The sequence below is a fragment of the Hemiscyllium ocellatum genome, chromosome 26, assembly GCF_020745735.1.
Source record: "Hemiscyllium ocellatum isolate sHemOce1 chromosome 26, sHemOce1.pat.X.cur, whole genome shotgun sequence".
Taxonomy (NCBI): Eukaryota; Metazoa; Chordata; class Chondrichthyes; order Orectolobiformes; family Hemiscylliidae; genus Hemiscyllium; species Hemiscyllium ocellatum.
Window position 1 is genome coordinate 14,817,942 of NC_083426.1, and position 19,675 is coordinate 14,837,616.

The window sequence follows — 19,675 nt, forward strand, 5'->3', positions numbered from 1 at the left end:
CAAAACCATGCCTGGAATTAATTATTCACATCATCTGGGAATGGTTATTCTAAAGTTTGGTTAGGAACAATTGGAGTAACTGTTGTGCTCTTTGAAGGTTTTAATTTTACAATGTTGATAATACAGTTATTATTATTAAGGGTGTTTAGCCGTCTATCTCCATGCCATAGAGTGGTGCTGGAAAAGCACAGCAGGCCAGACAGCATCTGAGGAGTCTCTACGCCATAGCACATTCTATGTACAGATTAAAATCACCAGAGTTTATTGCAGTTCCCCTCTTACAAGACCCATAATTTTTCCTCCATCCTCAGTCCAATTGTGCAGCTATTGTCAAGGGATCTTTAGATAAGTTCCACAACTGACTTCTTATCTTTACTATTTCTTAACACAACACAAATTCATTTCACATATTGATCTTCTAAACTAATTTCATTGCTCACTGTGGTATTAGCACCATTCTTAATTAACAGTGGTACCCCATCACCTTATCCTAGATCCCTATTTTCAGAAATGTCAAACACCTTTAAATATGTAGGTTGCAGCTTTGGTCGCTTCACAATCACGTCTCGGAATTGACTATCACGTTATACACATTTATTTCTATTTATGCTACTTATTCCTCCATATTCTTTTGAATGTTGTTACATTATTGGAACTGAAGTGGGATGAGTGCACATTCTTTCTTTAGTACCACTACTCTGTGGGTCTCCAAATAAAGTTAATCATCTTACCTGGCTCCTGATTGTATACTTACTTTATCTTAAACTTAAAATAAAAAGATCCACAAACCAGGTTTCTTATTACGGATTTATTACAAACAAACCTTGTTCAATTATGATGCAAAATTGTTTAAAACACTTAATTTATAAAATGGAAACATAAATGCTTATTCCTCTAAATAATTAAACACATACACCTATACAAACAGAAGCTGAAGTTGCCTTGCATTCTAGATTCTGAGAGCATACAGATATTTGATGATAGACTAACTGTTCCATTCTTACCTGGTTAGTCTTTAATCTTGTATTGCTCAACCTTATCATTTTGTTCAAGGTTAAAGACTATTTAAACATCTTAATGTTATTTTTTAATATATAAAAGTAAAACAATTTAGCTATCAGTTTGTGATACCGTGACTTTCATTAATGAAGGTGAGAAGCAAATCATTTATTGATGACAGGTATAAAACCATCCAGACTCTATGAGTCTCTAGCACAACTGAAGAAATTGTGCAAATCATTTCTGCTCGTCTATAGCTCTCTGCAGCCACATGACAAGGAGTAGCATGAAGTGGTTGATACTTTCACTGATGTGTATTCAGCTCTCTGAATGTCTCTACAGGTTGGTCATTAAACAAATTTCTTTCAGTGGACACATGCATCACTGTGTGCATCGGGCACTTATTATATTCCAATATATTGTGTAGAGTTTACTCATTTAAGGTTTGATTAAGGAAATGTTCCTGCATGTGATATATTTGATCCTGTTCAGTTTGGTTAAACTCCAAGGAGATTGACTATATGTTGCTGCTTCTGATGTGCAATTTGTTCGAGGAGATGCTCAGACCAGCACTCACTCTTTACTCTTTCAGAATGCGTTTACACAGGGGAAAGTCTATCCGGGAAATCCTGAAGGAGAACGGGGAGCTGAAGCATTTCTTCGAAATGCACAGATATGATCCTGCCTTGAAATACAGAGCTTTGTACCCTGACTACCAATCGCAGACAGGGAATGAGCCACTTCTCAATTCCATGAATGTAAGTTTAAAGAAAGTTCATTTTAAAAGGCGGTAAAATGTCATAGGTTACTTAAACCCCAGAACCAGTAGAAATAGGATCTTCCAGCCCTTTGAGTCTGCTGTACCATTCCATGCGATCTGATCTGATAATCCTTAACTCCACTTTCCTCCCTTTTGCCCATAACCCATGATTCCCTTACTAATTAAAAATCTGTGTGTCTCAGATCTGACTTGACCCACATATTAGCATCTAAGTTAACTACCTCTCCTACCAGTTGACACTATGCTTGGCTTAATGCTGATAGGGTGATCAAAGTAGAGATCCAGAATATTCCTCAGTGTGAGCATTGACTGTTGTTACAAACTTGTATTTGATGAAGTTGCCTTCCAGACTAAGGTGTTTCATCTTGTAACCAACGATATTCAAACTCTTTCTAAAATTAACTTTCTTTAGATGTTCAGAGCACCGTAATTTTGCAAGCGGGGCAAACTGTCTTCCTGGAAAAGACACAGGATTGTTAGAAGTTATACCAAGAAAATAGGGGTGAGGGTGGGGGTGAGGTCACCACTAATACAGTGTCATAAAGTCAAGGAGTCCTACAGCATAGAGACAGGCCCTTTGGCGCAAATTCTTCAACCCTGGCCAAAACATCCATCCACTCTAAACTCCACTCTTCCCTGCACTTGGCCCATATCCTTCTAAATGTTTCCTATCCATGTATTTGTCCAAATGCCTTTTGAATATTCTTAATGTAACCCCCTCAACCACTTCTGCTGGTAACTCATTCCATGTGTGTACCACCTTCTGTATAAAAAAGTGCTTTGAAAACATTTGCTCAGACTCTCAGGGAATGTCTCAGATTTACCGGGAGGCTAGAGACTGATGTTATTACATATCGGTTTGAATGACGTGTGCCGTGCAGTTTAACAATGGTGCTCCGTTTTTTTCACCATCAAATAATTCATATGTTTGTTTCTTTAATCTGGGGGATAGGTCAATAAGACTTGGTGATGTGAGGCTACTTTATTTTCACAGATCATGCTAACCAACATGCAGTTACATTCAGATTGATGTGCCTTATGCATCAACACAAAATAATGAAGAAGCTGCATTTTCCCCATTAGTAAGTCAACTTACTTGACTTGATTAGAATCACTCCGTAAGTTTGCAGGGAAGAATCTCTCTTCCTATGATTTCCACTCTTTCCTATTCCCACTCAGGGTTAGAATTCTTCGGCCTGCTGATTAGGCAAAAACCATTCCACCAAATGAATAAAACAGCAACAGCAGCAGAGTGCCTGCAATCACTTGCATGTTAAAGTAACTTCCTTGTATTAACATGTTGGTTCAGTGATTATCTGAAATCTATCTCTTCCAGGTCAGCAGCTCGGTCAATTTCACCCCTTCAGACCCAAGCTGACTCATCAGATTGTAACATACTTAAAGGGAGATTTCTCTCCTCACACACACCATAGCACCACAGGTAGTAGCTTCAAAGCATGAGTATCATTTTGATAAACTCAAGAACTCACCAGAAAATGAATTTCTATGGTTTTTATTTTGTGGACATGTTTTGGTTTCCATTGTGGTCATGTAGCAATAAATTCAGAATAAATTTAATCTAATTCTTATTTTCCAATTGGTTTTTTAGAGTTTCTACTATGGCTCCATTACTGTGGGTACTCCACCCCAGAGTTTTACTGTCCTGTTTGACACTGGATCATCTAACCTTTGGGTCCCATCCATCTACTGCAACAGTGCACCATGCAGTGAGTGAAAAAAAACTTGCAAAGTCATTAGTCCTGCAAATAGAACTTTAACTCAGATTCCTTTCCATAGAATATGAATTCTGAAGCAGTTTTTACCTTTTAGTGAATCATGCTCGATTTAATCCAACCCGGTCCTCAACTTTCACTACAAATGGACAAACGTTCAGTTTCTCTTATGGCTCCGGTAGCCTGTCTGGATACTTTGGATATGATACAGTAAATGTAAGTATTAAACAAAATGCTGCCAAGACATACTGAACACCTAATTTCAATGTAACAATCGGATATAATTTTTGCAATGATATTTAGGCTTCAATGCGCATGAGCATTGTAGGAGAAAGAGCTGAAATGTGTGGCTGGAAAAGCGCAGCAGGTCAGGCAGCATCCAAGGAACAGGAAATTCGATGTTTTGGGCATAAGCCCTTCATCAGGAAAACCCGACCTGGACAAAGTTCAGGCACACGGCAGTTTATGCAAACCATAGCGGTATCATGCAGGGAGAGGTACTCAAGACACTCCACATAGGGCTGTGTTGATGCACTCTACCCTGGTATAAGCAGATTCATATTTGGTACATTTTCCTTGTCCCTCTCAGAAACCGCAGAGTACATCCCCTCTCCATGTGTATTATTGGTTATATAGCTCTGGGTTATCCGACCGTGATTGGATCCTTGGTACATTCTATATCAGCAATTTGCTTGCTGCCCTGTGTTTAAATGTCAATTAATGATATCAGGACCTTTTAAATTTCTCATCATAGGGAATACAGAAGAATATTGATTTTGATCAGTTCCAACAAAGCCATATGGTTATACCTAATGCCAGAATTCTTTAGCTAACAAGTTGGCATCTCAATGTGTTCAATCAATTCACATTCCAAGGTCTGATAATCTCTGTACCCCCTGTAATGTTAAGTGGGGGAAGGGGGGCTTGGCTATGGTGGGGGGCACTTCTACTACCTGAAACTGGTTTGAATCTTTTCCTCCAATGCTTTCGGTGATTTTTGAACATAAGTGGATCTATAACTACTTTGGAATAATGATTTGGAGATGCCGGTGTTGGACTGGGGTGTACAAAGTTAAAAATCACACAACACCAGGTTATAGTCCAACAGGTTTAATTGGAAGCACACTTGCTTTCAGAGCGACGCTCATCATGCAATCACCTGATGAAGGAGCATCGCTCCGAAAGCTAGTGTACTTCCAATTAAACCTGTTGGACTATAACCTGGTGTTGTGTGTTTTTTTACTTTGGAATATACATTTATGATTATTTGAAAGATTTTAACTAAAACCTACTCTTGATATAGTAACAGATTGACTAAATAATTAAGGAAAAGTAACTAGCTAGTGTGAAATATTCTCATGTACGTATGTGACTACAGTCGTACATTCTATCCACGGCAGTGACCTTGCTTAAACATTTCTGCTATTGTTCAGTTTGCTGAGACTACCTGAAGCAAGTGTCTTCCCACAGGCTCTAACTACTGTAGGCCATGTTCTGTTGAGCTTCTCAGGGCAGTTGTCGACCGTTTTGTGCCGCTCGGTCATGGGCATCCCTGACAAGCATCATCTCAATACAGCAACATTGTCTTCATGGTCAAAAAGTAAAAAAAAGTGCAAATATATAGCATCTATCAAGTCTTCCAAATATTTCACAGCATCATACAGTTAATGCAGTACTTTGAAATAATGTAATGAAGAAAATGCAGCAGTCAATTTGTGAATAGAAAGCTGCCAAAACAGAAATGTGATATAATCAAAAGATATTTTCATTTGTCATGCCACTGAAATATTGGTCAGAACATCCTCTGCTCATCTTCAGAATATTTGAAGGGATTTGTTACTCCAATCTAAGAGGGCAGAGTAGTCCTTGTCTCATTCATAGTATGACATCTCCAATACTGAAGCATTCTTTGGTGCTGCACTGATGTGCCAGTATAACGTTCTGAGCTTTAACTTTGGAGTGCAGCCTACAGTCACTAACTTCTGATTGAGAAACAAGATGGGTACCAAATGTGCTGTGATGGATGCATCTAAAGCAAAAAAAAAAATGCATTCATTATAAACCTACAGCAAAATCAGGAAATGATTTCATTGTCTGTGAGTTCACTGGGGTTCAGATAAGTGACCCAACTTTGGTAACACAGCTCACTATCTGCTAATGGAGCTTCACTACTCATCAGGCTTTCATGTGCTCTCAGTTCACTAGCTAACATGCACCAAACAACCCTACTGCCCTTCTGGCCAAACATCTTAGCTCCCCCTCCCACTCTGCCATGAACATGCAAGTCCTTGTCCTCCTTCACCGCCAAACCCTTACCACCTGATGACTGGAGGAAGCACGCCTCATGTTCCACCACACTCCAACCACATGAGATTGACCTGACATACCTGTCCATTTTCTTTCCCGCTGATCCACTCCACCCTCCTCTCACCCTCACCCCAACCTCATTGTAATTCTTGGTATTTCTCTCCTTCTCAAGGTTGCTGGCATATCAATTTCAAAGCAGGAGCTGGGTCTCAGTGAAAATGAGCCAGGCAGTAATTTTTATTATGCTCCGTTTGATGGAATCCTCGGTCTGTCGTACCCAGCTCTCTCAGGAGGAGGGGCCATGCCTGTGTTTGACAACATGCTGAAAGACAATCTACTGGAAGAGCCTTTGTTCTCGGTCTACTTGAGCAGGTAATGTGTGTAAGTGTTAAAGGCCTACAGATCGCAACATTTTCAATAGCATTTTGTGAATCATTTAGAACGACACCAAGCTGCTAGGAAAGAAGAGGTGAGAAAATTTGCATTCCATAGTAATTCTCGACAGCTTGAATGTTGAATGGAAAATGGAAAACTAGGTGTCTGTTTTGTGTGGAATTGTCCTAAACTCACACTTATCATGGTAATACAGTCCATGTTGCCTGCATGATCCCTTGCATCCAGTTTTAAGGTACCAGGAAGAAAATCACTCACTTGGGGGTGAAAAATCGGGATTAATTGTTAATATGCGTACAGCATTTCATAATTGAAAACAGGGATTGGCCGATAGACCACAACTGTGTAAAAACATGATTTTAAGGGACCACATTGACTTGTATATCAGGAATTACAACAACATAAGAAATTAAAGCTGCAAAAGGCAAGCCCCCCCCAGGACCTGATTTGCCATTCAGTAAGATCTAGGCTTTACTTTGACCTTTGCCCATCAACCCATCCTATCCCATCTCCACTCTCGAGTCAAAAAATGTCCCTACCTCAGCCTTAAATATATTCAATGACAGAGCATCCACAGCTCTAGGTTGGAGAATTCCAAAAAGTCACACACCTCTGGTTCAGAAGGGTGGAGGTAAGAGGGATTTGAGTTTCAGTCTGGAGTTAGGCAGTGAGTGAGAAGTGTGACACTGACCCACTAGTTGCGTTGAGTCACCCTGAAATATTTCATTTCTTCCAGGTATCCAAATAGTCAAGATGGAGGTGAAGTGCTATTTGGAGGGATTGACCATGGTATTTACTCAGGTCAGATTCACTGGGCTCCTGTTATTCAAGAACTATACTGGAACATTGCCATTCAAGGGTAAGTGATGGGAATGTCAGGGACAATACAGTTCACTCAATACTCTGGTACTGGCTACCAAAGGCCCAGAGGATAACAGTGCACTTTGGTCACATGTTTCAAAACAAAAGCAGCATTGTTGTTTCACTTTTTAAAAATGTTTTTATTAATTTTGCAAAATAAAATTCTAACTTCAAAACAATACTGCGCAGTTACCAGCATATGCATCATCAAATATTTGTATGAATTTCTTTTATCTGCTATTTTAATAGATATTCACTAGTCATAAAAAGTGGATTGCTGGCTGCTGCTGCAAGAGAGAAAATGCATTGAGATTCAATGCACTCGTATTTGAAACTGTTTTCGTTTTGCTCCCATATTTTACACAGCACTTGAGATTTTATTCAGGGAAACAAGGAACTTGTGTTAAAAGGAAAGTGGATTTAACATCGACCCGTCCCCCCACCACACACATGCACACACAAAGTTAAACTAAACTGAATCTTATGCATTCACATATTCAATCTTGAATATATTCAAACCTCTTCATTCTTTCCCCTCAATAAACCTTGCTACCTCTTGAATCTACTCATATTTGTATTATTTTCTTTAATCACTTATTGTAAAAGGAAACCGCCCACTGCATATACCTCTCTAATGGCTGTCTTCCATCCTAAAGTCCCAAATCACATCACATAGAGTTTCAACTCTCAAGCAAAAGGCACAATTTGCTTGGATCAACATTTTAATTGTATTGCTTGATTTAAGGGGGACCTTTTTTTAACATTCATAATAGAACGTACATCCTTAATCTAGCAGCCTCTTGATCTGTCCTTTGCCAGAACTGAGAATTTGCAAAACCATGGGAGGTCAAGTGTGTTCAATGCACAAATACATTAACAGCTGCAAACTCACCTTGACTTGTATCAATTGGCCTGTTGGATGAATGATTTACCAGTTGAAAACCAGAAATTAAGATTTAGAATGTCCAAACTGGTCAAGAAGTAATATGAATAAAGCTAGGTGCACAGCCACCACTATAGAGAAAACCAGAATGATTGTGTGTATCAAACCACAGAGGCTGATAGACCAGAGGCTGCCAGATTAGGGAATAGCAATCCGTATTTGAAAATAACAGAATTTCTTTTGCAGGCTTAAAGTTTATGGAATTTTTATATTGATAAAAACTGATTCCAGCATGGAGCTCTATGAATGCCAATACTTCTGACTACCTTTTCTTTTGTTTTTCCGAAATGATCAAATGTAGAAACATAGAGAAAAGTAACAGGAGTAGGCCACTTGCCTTTCACTATGCTCATGGCTGTTATGTATTACTGTATTACAGAAAGGTTTACAATTAGTTCAGGAATTGTGCTTCACATTAAATTTAAGCAAAATCACAAAATTCCATGAAAGTCATATTTTGATTGCCAGGAGTTTGTATAAAATAAGTTAGGGAAGTTTGTGGTAAATACATTGACAGTGTGTGTATGGCACAAAACTGCCTCTTGTATTGCCTTTCATCCAGCAAAGCGGTAATGATGGCGTGGATGGGAAGTAGGAAAATCCTTTCAGATGTACTCAACAAAATGTAGAAATGGGAAATCCTTCAGACAGCATGTGGGACTAATTGGATAGACCATTTGAGTAGCCTGCAATTGCATGTTGGGCCAAATTGTCCTGTTGTATGCTATATCATTCTGCGATGATTTTGTGATTCTACGTATTGCTCAACTGCACTGCATTCCCAAGTAACTGATTTGGTTTTGCTTCCAGAAATACAATAAACACTTGTCTCTTGCAGTGTGCTACTCAATGGACAGTCTGCTTTCTGTTACCAAGGCTGCCAAGCTATCGTTGACACTGGAACATCACTAATCACAGTTCCAAATGAGTACTTAAAGTATTTGTTGCAGGAAATCGGTGCATCAGACCAGAATGGTGAGGTGAGTTCTCGTTAGAGATAGTCATTGATCAAAGGGCCATCAGCACATTTGGGAATGTTTTGCCATGCCAACACACTACAGATCAATTGCTGTAATTTATCATTAGTGCATATCTGGTCATATTTATTACAATTAAATAATACTGCATTAATTACTGAAAACGTCTGTTTCCAAACCACGTACATTCTATTTAACTAAGTGTAGTTTTTAAGAAATTAGATTGTCAAATGGTATTTATAGGGGAATGGGATGACACAGTGGATGAGGCCACTAGAGTACCCATTCAGATCTGTGATGTGGACTTGAATTCAATTCAAGATGATAGAGTTAATGTTTCATCCCTCCGGTAGCTTTAAAGGTCTGAATTTAAATTAGATTGAACCTCACTTCCTCAAGAGTGCTTCTGATTACATTGGGGCTGCTGCATGCTCAGAAATATTGTGGGAACTGGTCTAATAACTTTAATTTAATTGGGAGTGCTCACCGTTTTTATATTAATAAGATGTAGTCTCAGGCAGCACCAAACTATTCTCATCCCATTTTCCAGCACTTGGCCTGTAGCCTTGTATGCCTTTGGTATTAAAACTGCATATTTAAATACTTTTAAATGTTGCTAGGGTTTCTGCCTGCACCACCCTTACAGGTAGTCAGTTCCAGATTCCCAACACCCTCAAGGGTAAAAAAGGTTTCTTCCTCCCATCTCCTCTCAGCTTTCTGTACATTACCTTAAATGTTCAAGGTTTGTGCGAAGATTTGTAGCTCGGGTGCTCGTTGTTGTGGTTCTGTTCGCCGAGTTGGAAGTTTTTGTTGCAAACGTTTCGTCCCCTGGCTAGGCGACATCATCAGTGCTTTGGAGCCTCCTGCGAAGCGCTTCTTTGATGTTTCTTCCGGTATTTATAGTGGTCTGTCCTTGCCGCTTCCGGTTGTCAGTTTCAGCTGTCCGCTGTAGTGGTTGGTATATTGGGTCCAGGTCGATGTGTTTGTTGATGGAGTTTGTGGATGAATGCCATGCCTCTAGGAATTCCCTGGCTGTTCTCTGTCTGGCTTGCCCTATGATAGTGGTGTTGTCCCAGTCGAATTCATGTTGCTTGTTGTCTGTGTGTGTGGCTACTAGGGATAGCTGGTCGTGTCGTTTCGTGGCTAGTTGATGTTCATGCATGCGGATTGTTAGCTGTCTTCCTGTTTGTCCTATATAGTGTTTTGTGCAGTCCTTGCATGGTATTTTGTACACTACATTAGTTTTGTTCATGCTGGGTATCGGGTCCTTCGTTCTAGTGAGTTGTTGTCTGAGCGTGGCTGTTGGTTTGTGTGCCGTTATGAGTCCTAAGGGACGCAGTAGTCTGGCTGTCAGTTCAGAAATGCTCCTGATGTATGGTAGTGTGGCTAGTCCTTTGGGTTGTGGCATGTCCTCGTTCCGTGGTCTATCTCTTAGGCATCTGTTGATGAAGTTGCGCGGGTATCCGTTTTTGGCGAATACCTTGTATAGGTGTTCCTCTTCTTCTTTTTGCAGTTCTGGTGTACTGCAGTGTGTTGTGGCCCTTTTGAATAGTGTCCTGATGCAGCTTCGTTTGTGTGTGTTGGGGTGGTTACTTTCATAGTTTAGGACTTGGTCTGTGTGTGTTGTTTTCCTGTGTACCCTTGTGGTGAATTCTCCGTTCGGTGTTCTCTGTACTATCACGTCTAGGAATGGGAGTTGGCTATCCTTTTCTTCTTCTCTCGTGAATCGGATTCCTGTGAGTGTGGCGTTGATGATCCGGTGTGTTTTTTCTATTTCCGTGTTTTTAATGATTACAAACGTGTCATCGACATATCTGACCCAGAGTTTGGGTTGAATTTGTGGTAGGACTGTTTGTTCTAACCTTTGCATAACTGCCTCTGCTATGAGTCCCGAGATTGGTGATCCCATGGGTGTTCCGTTGATTTGTTCGTATATCTGGTTGTTGAATATGAAGTGTGTAGTGAGGCACAAATCCAGTAGTTTAAGTATGCCGTCTTTGTTGATAGGTTCCGCGTCCTGTTTTCTGTTCTGTATGTCCAGTAGGTTGGCTATTGTTTCTCTGGCTAGGGTTTTGTCAATCGAAGTGAACAGTGCCGTCACGTCGAATGAGACCATGGTTTCTTCTTTGTCTATGTGTATATTTCTGATGATGTCCAAGAATTCCTGTGTTGATTGTATGGAGTGTTTGGATCTACTGACCAGGTGTTTCAGTTTCTGTTGTAATTCTTTGGCCAGTTTGTATGATGGTGTCCCTGGTAGTGATACTATGGGTCTGAGTGGGATGTCTGGTTTGTGTACTTTAGGTAGTCCATAGAATCTGGGGGTGTTGTTGCTTTCCGGTTTCATTCTTTGTTTCATTCAACACCAAGGAGAGGGAAGCACTGAAAGCACTAAGAAACGATAAGAACATAATCATACTACCAGCAGATAAAGGCAGAATGACGGTCATCCTAGATAAATTAGATTATATCCAAAAAGCACAACAACTACTCGCAGATACCAACACCTACCAAATGAAGGAATTTGACCCCACACCACTACTCACCAATAGAATAAATAACACACTAAGGAATCTACAAAAAAACGGACAGATAACCAAAGCTGACCTACAAAGATTGGGATCACCAATCTCGGGACTCATAGCAGAGGCAGTTATGCAAAGGTTAGAACAAACAGTCCTACCACAAATTCAACCCAAACTCTGGGTCAGATATGTCGATGACACGTTTGTAATCATTAAAAACACGGAAATAGAAAAAACACACCGGATCATCAACGCCACACTCACAGGAATCCGATTCACGAGAGAAGAAGAAAAGGATAGCCAACTCCCATTCCTAGACGTGATAGTACAGAGAACACCGAACGGAGAATTCACCACAAGGGTACACAGGAAAGCAACACACACAGACCAAGTCCTAAACTATGAAGTAACCACCCCAACACACACAAACGAAGCTGCATCAGGACACTATTCAAAAGGGCCACAACACACTGCAGCACACCAGAACTGCAAAAAGAGGAAGAGGAACACCTATGCAAGGTATTCGCCAAAAACGGATACCCGCGCAACTTCATCAACAGATGCCTAAGAGAAAGACCACGGAACGAGGACATGCCACAACCCAAAGGACTAGCCACACTACCATACATCAGGAGCATTTCTGAACTGACAGCCAGACTACTGCGTCCCTTAGGACTCATAACGGCACACAAACCAACAGCCACGCTCAGACAACAACTCACTAGAACGAAGGACCCGATACCCAGCATGAACAAAACTAATGTAGTGTACAAAATACCATGCAAGGACTGCACAAAACACTATATAGGACAAACAGGAAGACAGCTAACAATCCGCATGCATGAACATCAACTAGCCACGAAACGACACGACCAGCTATCCCTAGTAGCCACTCACACAGACAACAAGCAACATGAATTCGACTGGGACAACACCACTATCATAGGGCAAGCCAGACAGAGAACAGCCAGGGAATTCCTAGAGGCATGGCATTCATCCACAAACTCCATCAACAAACACATCGACCTGGACCCAATATACCAACCACTACAGCGGACAGCTGAAACTGACAACCGGAAGCGGCAAGGACAGACCACTATAAATACCGGAAGAAACATCAAAGAAGCGCTTCGCAGGAGGCTCCAAAGCACTGATGATGTCGCCTAGCCAGGGGACGAAACGTTTGCAACAAAAACTTCCAGCTCGGAGAACAGAACCACAACACCTTAAATGTATAGCTCCTTGTCACTGATCCCTCCCTCACAGGGAAAGGTTTATTATCATCTACTCTATCTATGTCCCTCGTGATGTTATACATCTCAATCATGCCCCCTGTCAATCTCTCTAAGGAAAACAACCCCAAATCCAGTGTGGCCAAATTTAACTTGCTTTTACCATGTATTCCTTTACTTCACATCTTCTTCCACGGTCAAAGAACTGTAATTTCTGCTGTCATTCTTCTGATAAACAAACAAATTGAAGATTTCTCATAGATGACAAACTAGAAAATAACAAATAGGTTTTATCATATACTTTGTACACGTTGGGATTGCAAGATTTCCCATATCAAGAGACAGCATATGCTTGTTTCTGCTTCTCATAGCTTGTTTTTCCAGGAGCAAGCCTTAAGCCAGGTGTTATAGGTTTATGAGCACCATTCCATATCATTCTAGAATTTAACAGCATGTAAAATATAAGTTGAGATTTACACATGAGCTTAAGATAGAAGCTGAAATACAGACAAACTCAGAAAGGGTCTATGATATGACAATTTTATCATGGAGTGGAGACATTTGACATTCTACAAATGCAAAATTGGTTTTCCTGCCCCACAGAGCATGTTCAACAATATTTATAACCACTGTTTATAAATTGGAGCACACTATTTAAAACTTACCTTATTCAATGGGCATTGTGTCTGTGAGTTTTTGCAATGAGAATGGACCTTAAAAGTGGAACTTTACATTCATTAAATCATTGTTAATTGACTTCGCCCAACATTGGCAGACTTTAACAATGCACCATGTGGAGAAGCAATGAATAACAGACTGAAAGTTCTGTACTACCCCCATTTAACTGCACGTACTGGCACCATAAATTGCTATCAGTTTCAATATGATGATGAATGTTGACAGTTTCATTACCATTCCAACCTTAAATTCTGCACCTATTCAATCTGATTTTAAAACAACTAGAGAGATCAAATATTGAAACCATTCATTTTACGCTATATTCTTATCCGAATACCTCAGTGGATTTTCTTATATTAATGTGATAGATATATAATAGATAATGGGGGCCTTTCGAGGTTCTCACATTAGCACCATTTCCAGTTTGGATTTTATAAACTATTTGGCAGGTTGTTTGTGAAAAATGTTATGTTTTCCACTTGTACTGATCAAGCATGAATGAGTATTGTCTGCTTTATTTCACAGTTTGTTGTCAACTGTAACAACATCGCCAACATGCCTTCTTTAACCTTTGCGATCAATGGAGCTGAGTTTACACTTCCACCATCAGTATACATCCTTCAGGTATGCATGTACTAACTATATCTTAGATCTAAACAGACTGTTGAATGTAACAAAAAATCTTAAAGCACTTTGTATTCTATGAAGTGACCAAGTGACATGAGGCAACATTAGTACAAATGGCCTAAAGCTTCATCAATGAGGTATATTTGAAGGAGATGCTGCAAGGAGGGAAGAATTTCCAACCTTAGTGCTTAGACAGTTGACACACAACAAACAATAGTGAGGTGACTAACATCAGCATGTTCAAGAATAATCACGAGGGATCCCTGTCCCTATTAAAGCTGGTTGAGAATGGCTATGGCAGACTTCTGTTTTAATGGTGTAACATTAGAGAAAAGGAGAATCATGCTTTTCTGCTTGCAATGCACATCGCTCACCCTCATCTCTCATGTGTGGTAAGCGTGTTGCACTCCATTTGCATTTCGATTACTGATGAAGCTGTGAGACCACTTGTCCCGGACATTTCTCCATATTGTAAATTCTACCCCAGATACCTCAGAAGATTTCAACTCAGTACAGTTTTACTGATTCTCATCTCCCACTCTCCCTGGGTGGAATATACAATGGTGCTAGTTTATGGCATCTTTAAGCCTTAATCAATAACTAATGAGCTCCCTTTAGTGGCTGCTTTGTATTTACATTGAATGAAGCATGGAAATCATTTTCTAGACTCTGACAAGTTTTATTCCTCACTACGTAATCAGTACATTCAGTTATAAAATGTATTAGGATGTAGAACAAATGGATTCCTTATGGTTATGTTTCAGAATCTTCCTGCCTTCCTTCCTGTCAAAGACTTTGCCTCTTGCTCCTCCGCCTTTCTATCTCCATTGATGTATTTGCCTCAAAGCTGCTACATCTGGGAGGGGGAGAGTTACCTGGACGCTTTGTTTCAGGAGGCAGTCACACCTGGGAGATTAAGTAATTCACATTCAGTTAGTGATCAGGGACATCAGAGTGTGACTGTAAGTGAGGCAGGTAGGGGGAACCTGAGTTCAGGAGTGCAGGAGCCTCAGCCCTTGACCTTGTCCAACAGGTATGAGATTCTTGCTCCCTATATGGATGAGGAAAAGGGCTCTGGACAGGATGAGCCAGTTGACCACGGCACCATGGTGCAGAAGGCCATTCAGGAGGGGGGAGCAAATAGACAAGTAGTTGTTATAGGGGATTCTATAATTAGGGGGACAGATAGTATCCATTGCAAGCCGGATCGGGAGTCTCACATGGTGTGTTGCCTGCCCGGTGCCAGGGTGCGGGACATCTCCGACCGGCTTGAAAGAATATTAGAGCTGGAGGGGGAGGATCCAGTTGTTGTGGTCCACGTTGGGACTAACAACATAGGCAAAGCTAGGATGGAGGACCTGTTTGGGGATTATCAAGCACTAGGAAGGAAACTGAAGTACAGGTCATCAAGGGTCATAATCTCCGCATTACTGCCCGAGCCATGTGCCAATTGGCATAGGGATAAGAAAATTAGGGAAGTAAACACATGGCTAAGGGATTGGTGTGGGAAAGAGAGATTCCACTTCATGGGGCATTGGCATCCGTTTCGGAACCGGGGTGTCTGTACCATGGGACGGTCTCCACCTGAACCGATCGGGTACCAATGTTCTAGCGAAGAGGATAAATAGGGTGGTCAGTAGGACTTTAAACTTCTGAGTTGGGGGGAAGGGAAAGTGAAAGCGACAGGGAGTATGGAGTTAAATGGAAAGATAAGCAGCAGGATAGCATGTGTGCAGGCAGATATAAACTCGAGGCAGACTGGGAATGTAGCAAAAAGGAAGGATAACTTAGGACATCTTATGACTTCCAATATCTCTAATGATAAGAAAGTTAGCATTAAGGCACTTTACCTGAATGCTCGTAGCATTCGTAACAAAGCAGATGAACTAATGGCACAGATCATCGTGAATGATTATGATGTGGTAGGCATCACAGAGACGTGGTTACGGGGGCGGTGGGGGGGGGGGGGGGTCAGGACTGGCAGTCAAACATCCAAGGATTTTCAACTTATCGAAAAGACAGGAAGGTGGGCAGAGGAGGTGGGGTTGCCTTGTTAGTTAAGAACAAAATTAAATCTATGGCACTGAATGACATAGTGTTGGATCATGTGGAGTCTGTGTGGGTGGAATTGAGGAACCACAAAGGCAAAAAAACCATAATGGGAGTTATGTACAGACCTCCTAACAGTGGTCAGGACCAGGGGCGCAACATGTACCGGGAAATAGTGAAGGCATGTTAGAAAGGCAAGGTCATGGTGATCATGGAGACTTCAATATGCAGGTGAACTGGGTAAATAATGTTGCAGTGGATCCAAAGAAAGAGAATTCATGGAATGCTTACAGGATGGCTTTTTGGAACAGCTTGTCATGGAGCCCATAAGGGAGCAGACTATTCTGGAACTAGTGCTATGTAATGAACCAGACTTGATGAAAAGTCTTAAAGTAAGGGAACACTTAGGAAGAGCGATCATAATATGGTAGAGTTCAGTCTGCAGTTTGAAAGAGAGAAGGCAAAGTCGGATGTAATGCTGTTACAGTTAAATGAAGGTAATTATGAGGGCATGAGAGAGGAACTGACGAAAATAGACTGGAAGCAGAGCCTAGCGGGGAAGACAGTAGAGCAAAAATGGCAGGAGTTTGCGGGTATAATTGAGGACTCTGAACAGAGGTTCATCCCCAAGAAAAGAAAGATTATCCGGGGAGGGATTAGACAGCCATGGCTGACAAAGGAAGTCAGGAAATGTATTAAAGAAAAAGAGAGATCCTATAAAGTGGCCAAGAGCACTGGGAAATCAGAAGATTGGGAAGGCTACAAAAACAAACAGAGGATAACAAAGAGAGAAATAAGGAAGGAGAGGATCAAATATGAAGGTAAGCTAGCCAGTAATGTTAGAAATGATAATAAAAGTTTCTTTCAATACATAAGAAACAAACAACAGGCAAAAGTAGACATTGGGCCACTTCAAACTGATGTTGGAAGCCTAGTGATGGGAGATAAGGAAATAGCAGGAGAACTTAATAAGTACTTTGCATCAGTCTTCACAGTGAAAGACATGAGTAATATCCCAACAATTAAAGGGAGTCAGGGGGCTGAGTTGAGTAAAGTTGCCATTACAAAAGAGAAAGTGCTGAAAAAGCTAAAAGGTCTTAAAATTGATAAATCTCCTGGCCCCAATGGGCTACATCCTAGAGTTCTGAGGCAGGTGGCTGAGGAAATAGTGGAGGCGTTGGTTGAGATTTTTCAAAAGTTACTGGAGTCAGGGAAAGTCCCGGATGATTGGAAGATCGCTGTTGTAACCCCCTTGTTCAAGAAAGGATCAAGACATAAGATGGAAAATTATAGGCCAATTAGCCTAACCTTGGTTATTGGTAAAATTCTAGAATCCGTGATTAACGATGAGATTTCTAAATTCTTGGAAGAGCAGGGTCGGATTAGAACAAGTCAACATAGATTTAGTAAGGGGAGGTTGTGCCTGACAAACCTGTTGGAATTCTTTGAAGAGATGACAAGTAGGTTAGACCAGGGAAACCTAGTGGATGTGGTCTATCTAGACTTCCAAAAGGCCTTTGATAATGTGCCACACGGGAGGCTGCTGAGCAAGGTGAGGGCCCATGGTGCTCAAGGTATGGATTGAGGATTGGCTGTCTGACAGAAGGCAATGAGTTGGGATAAAAGATTCTTTTTCAGAATGGCAGCCGGTGACAAGCGGTGTCCCGCAAGATTCAGTGTTGGGGCTGCAGCTGTTCACGTTATATATTAATGATCTGGATGAAGGGACTGCGGGCATTCTAGTGAAGTTTGCTGATGATACAAAGTTAGGTGGACAGGCAGGTAGTACTGAGGAAGTGGGGGGGCTGCAGAAGGATCTAGACAGTTTGGGAGAGTGGTCCAGGAAATGGCTGATGGAATTCAACGTGAGCAAATGTGAGGTCTTGCACTTTGGAAAAAAGAATACAAGCATGGACTACTTTCTCAACAGTGAGAAAATTCGTAAAGCCAAAATACAAAAGGATCTGGGAGTGCTAGTTGAGGATTCTCTAAAGGTAAACATGCAGGCTGATAAAGAAAGCAAATGCAATATTGTCATTTATCTCAAGAGGGTTGGAATATAAAAGCACTTTTGTGCTACTGAGACTTTATAAAGCTCTGGTTAGGTCCCATCTGGAGTATTGTGTCCAGTTTTGGTCCCCACACCTCAGGAAGGACATACTGACACTGGAGCGTGTCCAGCTGAGATTCACACGGATGATCTCTGGAATGGTAGGTTTAACATATGAGGAACGGCTGAGGATCCTGGGATTGTATTCATTGGAGTTTAGAAGATTAAGGGGAGACCTAATAGAAACTTACAAGATAATACATGGCTTGGAAAGGGTGGACGCTAGGAAATTGTTTCCGTTAGGCGGGGAGACTAGGACCCATGGACACAGCCTTAGAATTAGAGGGGGTAAATTCAGAACAGAAATGCAGAGACATTTCTTCAGCCAGAGAGTGGTGGGCCTGTGGAATTCATTGCCACAGAGTACAGTGGAGGCCGGGACGCTAAATGTCTTCAAGGCAGAGATTGATAAGTTCTTGATGTCACAAGGAATTAAGGGCTACAGGGAAAATGCGGATAAGTGGAGTTGAAATGCCCATCTGCCATGATTGAATGGCGGAGTGGACTTTATGGGCCGAATGGCCTTAATTCCACTCCTTTGTCTTATGGTCTTATTGCTAACTTCTTCGAATTCTACTGAAATACTATGATGGGAGTTGGGGACTTGATGCAGAAAATGATAAATTTCTAAGAACATATTTACTTAAGTTAATCGATTTGTTGAAAAAAGCAACTTAATGGCATTTCATTATCTTACAGAACAATGGGTATTGTACCGCTGGGTTTGAACCAACCTACCTCCCAGCCCCTACCCAATATGGACCGCTGTGGATTCTGGGTGATGTCTTCCTTGGCACATTCTATTCTGTTTTTGACAGAGGGAACAACAGAATAGGCTTCGCTCCAGTTGCCTAAGAAGCATTTATTCAAATTCAGTTTGATATTTCAGCATATAAAGCAGGGTTCTTTTCAAACCATTCATTTCTCTTGTCCTTTGGCCTGCTGTCTTTTTGGCACTGCTTTCAATTTTGATGAAAATCAGCCATCTTCTATAACAGACAACAGATCTGCAATAAAGCTTTACAGCCAAGTATCAAGGTGTAAGTCTAAACCAGTGAGTTTTACAATAGATAGATAGCAAGCTTTTACTCAAGGTTAGTGGGGTTCCATTGAGTTATATTTTACTCAGTTTTTTTGTCATTTAATCACTCCTGCATTCTTCTTTGTGAAAGACTTTCCCTTCTATTCTCCCTTTTCCTGTGCCTGTACTTGCTGAAAACCTATTACATAGAATCCCTATAGTGCAGATAGAGACCATTCAGCCCATCATCTGCAAAGACCCACCAAAGGGCATCCCACCCAGACCCACAGCCCCACCATATCTCTGTAATCTACATTTAGCATGGCTCATGCAAAAACCCTGCACATCTATGGACTGTGGGAAGAAACCAGATCACTTGGTGGAAACCCACACAGACGTGGGGAGATCTTGCAAACTCCACACAGACATTGACCCGAGG

The 19,675-nt window shown here is 41.1% G+C and overlaps 1 protein-coding gene across 1 annotated transcript; it reads left to right on the plus strand.

The window, feature by feature from the left end:
* Nucleotides 1-1,285: 1,285 nt before the first annotated feature.
* LOC132828356 (gastricsin-like) lies at nucleotides 1,286-19,070 on the plus strand. Its single transcript, XM_060845384.1, has 9 exons — nucleotides 1,286-1,341; nucleotides 1,592-1,757; nucleotides 3,390-3,507; nucleotides 3,611-3,729; nucleotides 5,993-6,192; nucleotides 6,950-7,072; nucleotides 8,856-8,997; nucleotides 13,955-14,053; nucleotides 18,915-19,070. The coding sequence occupies exons 1-9, from the start codon at nucleotides 1,286-1,288 to the stop codon at nucleotides 19,068-19,070; spliced, it is 1,179 nt and encodes a 392-aa protein (XP_060701367.1).
* The last annotated feature ends 605 nt before the right edge of the window (nucleotides 19,071-19,675 follow it).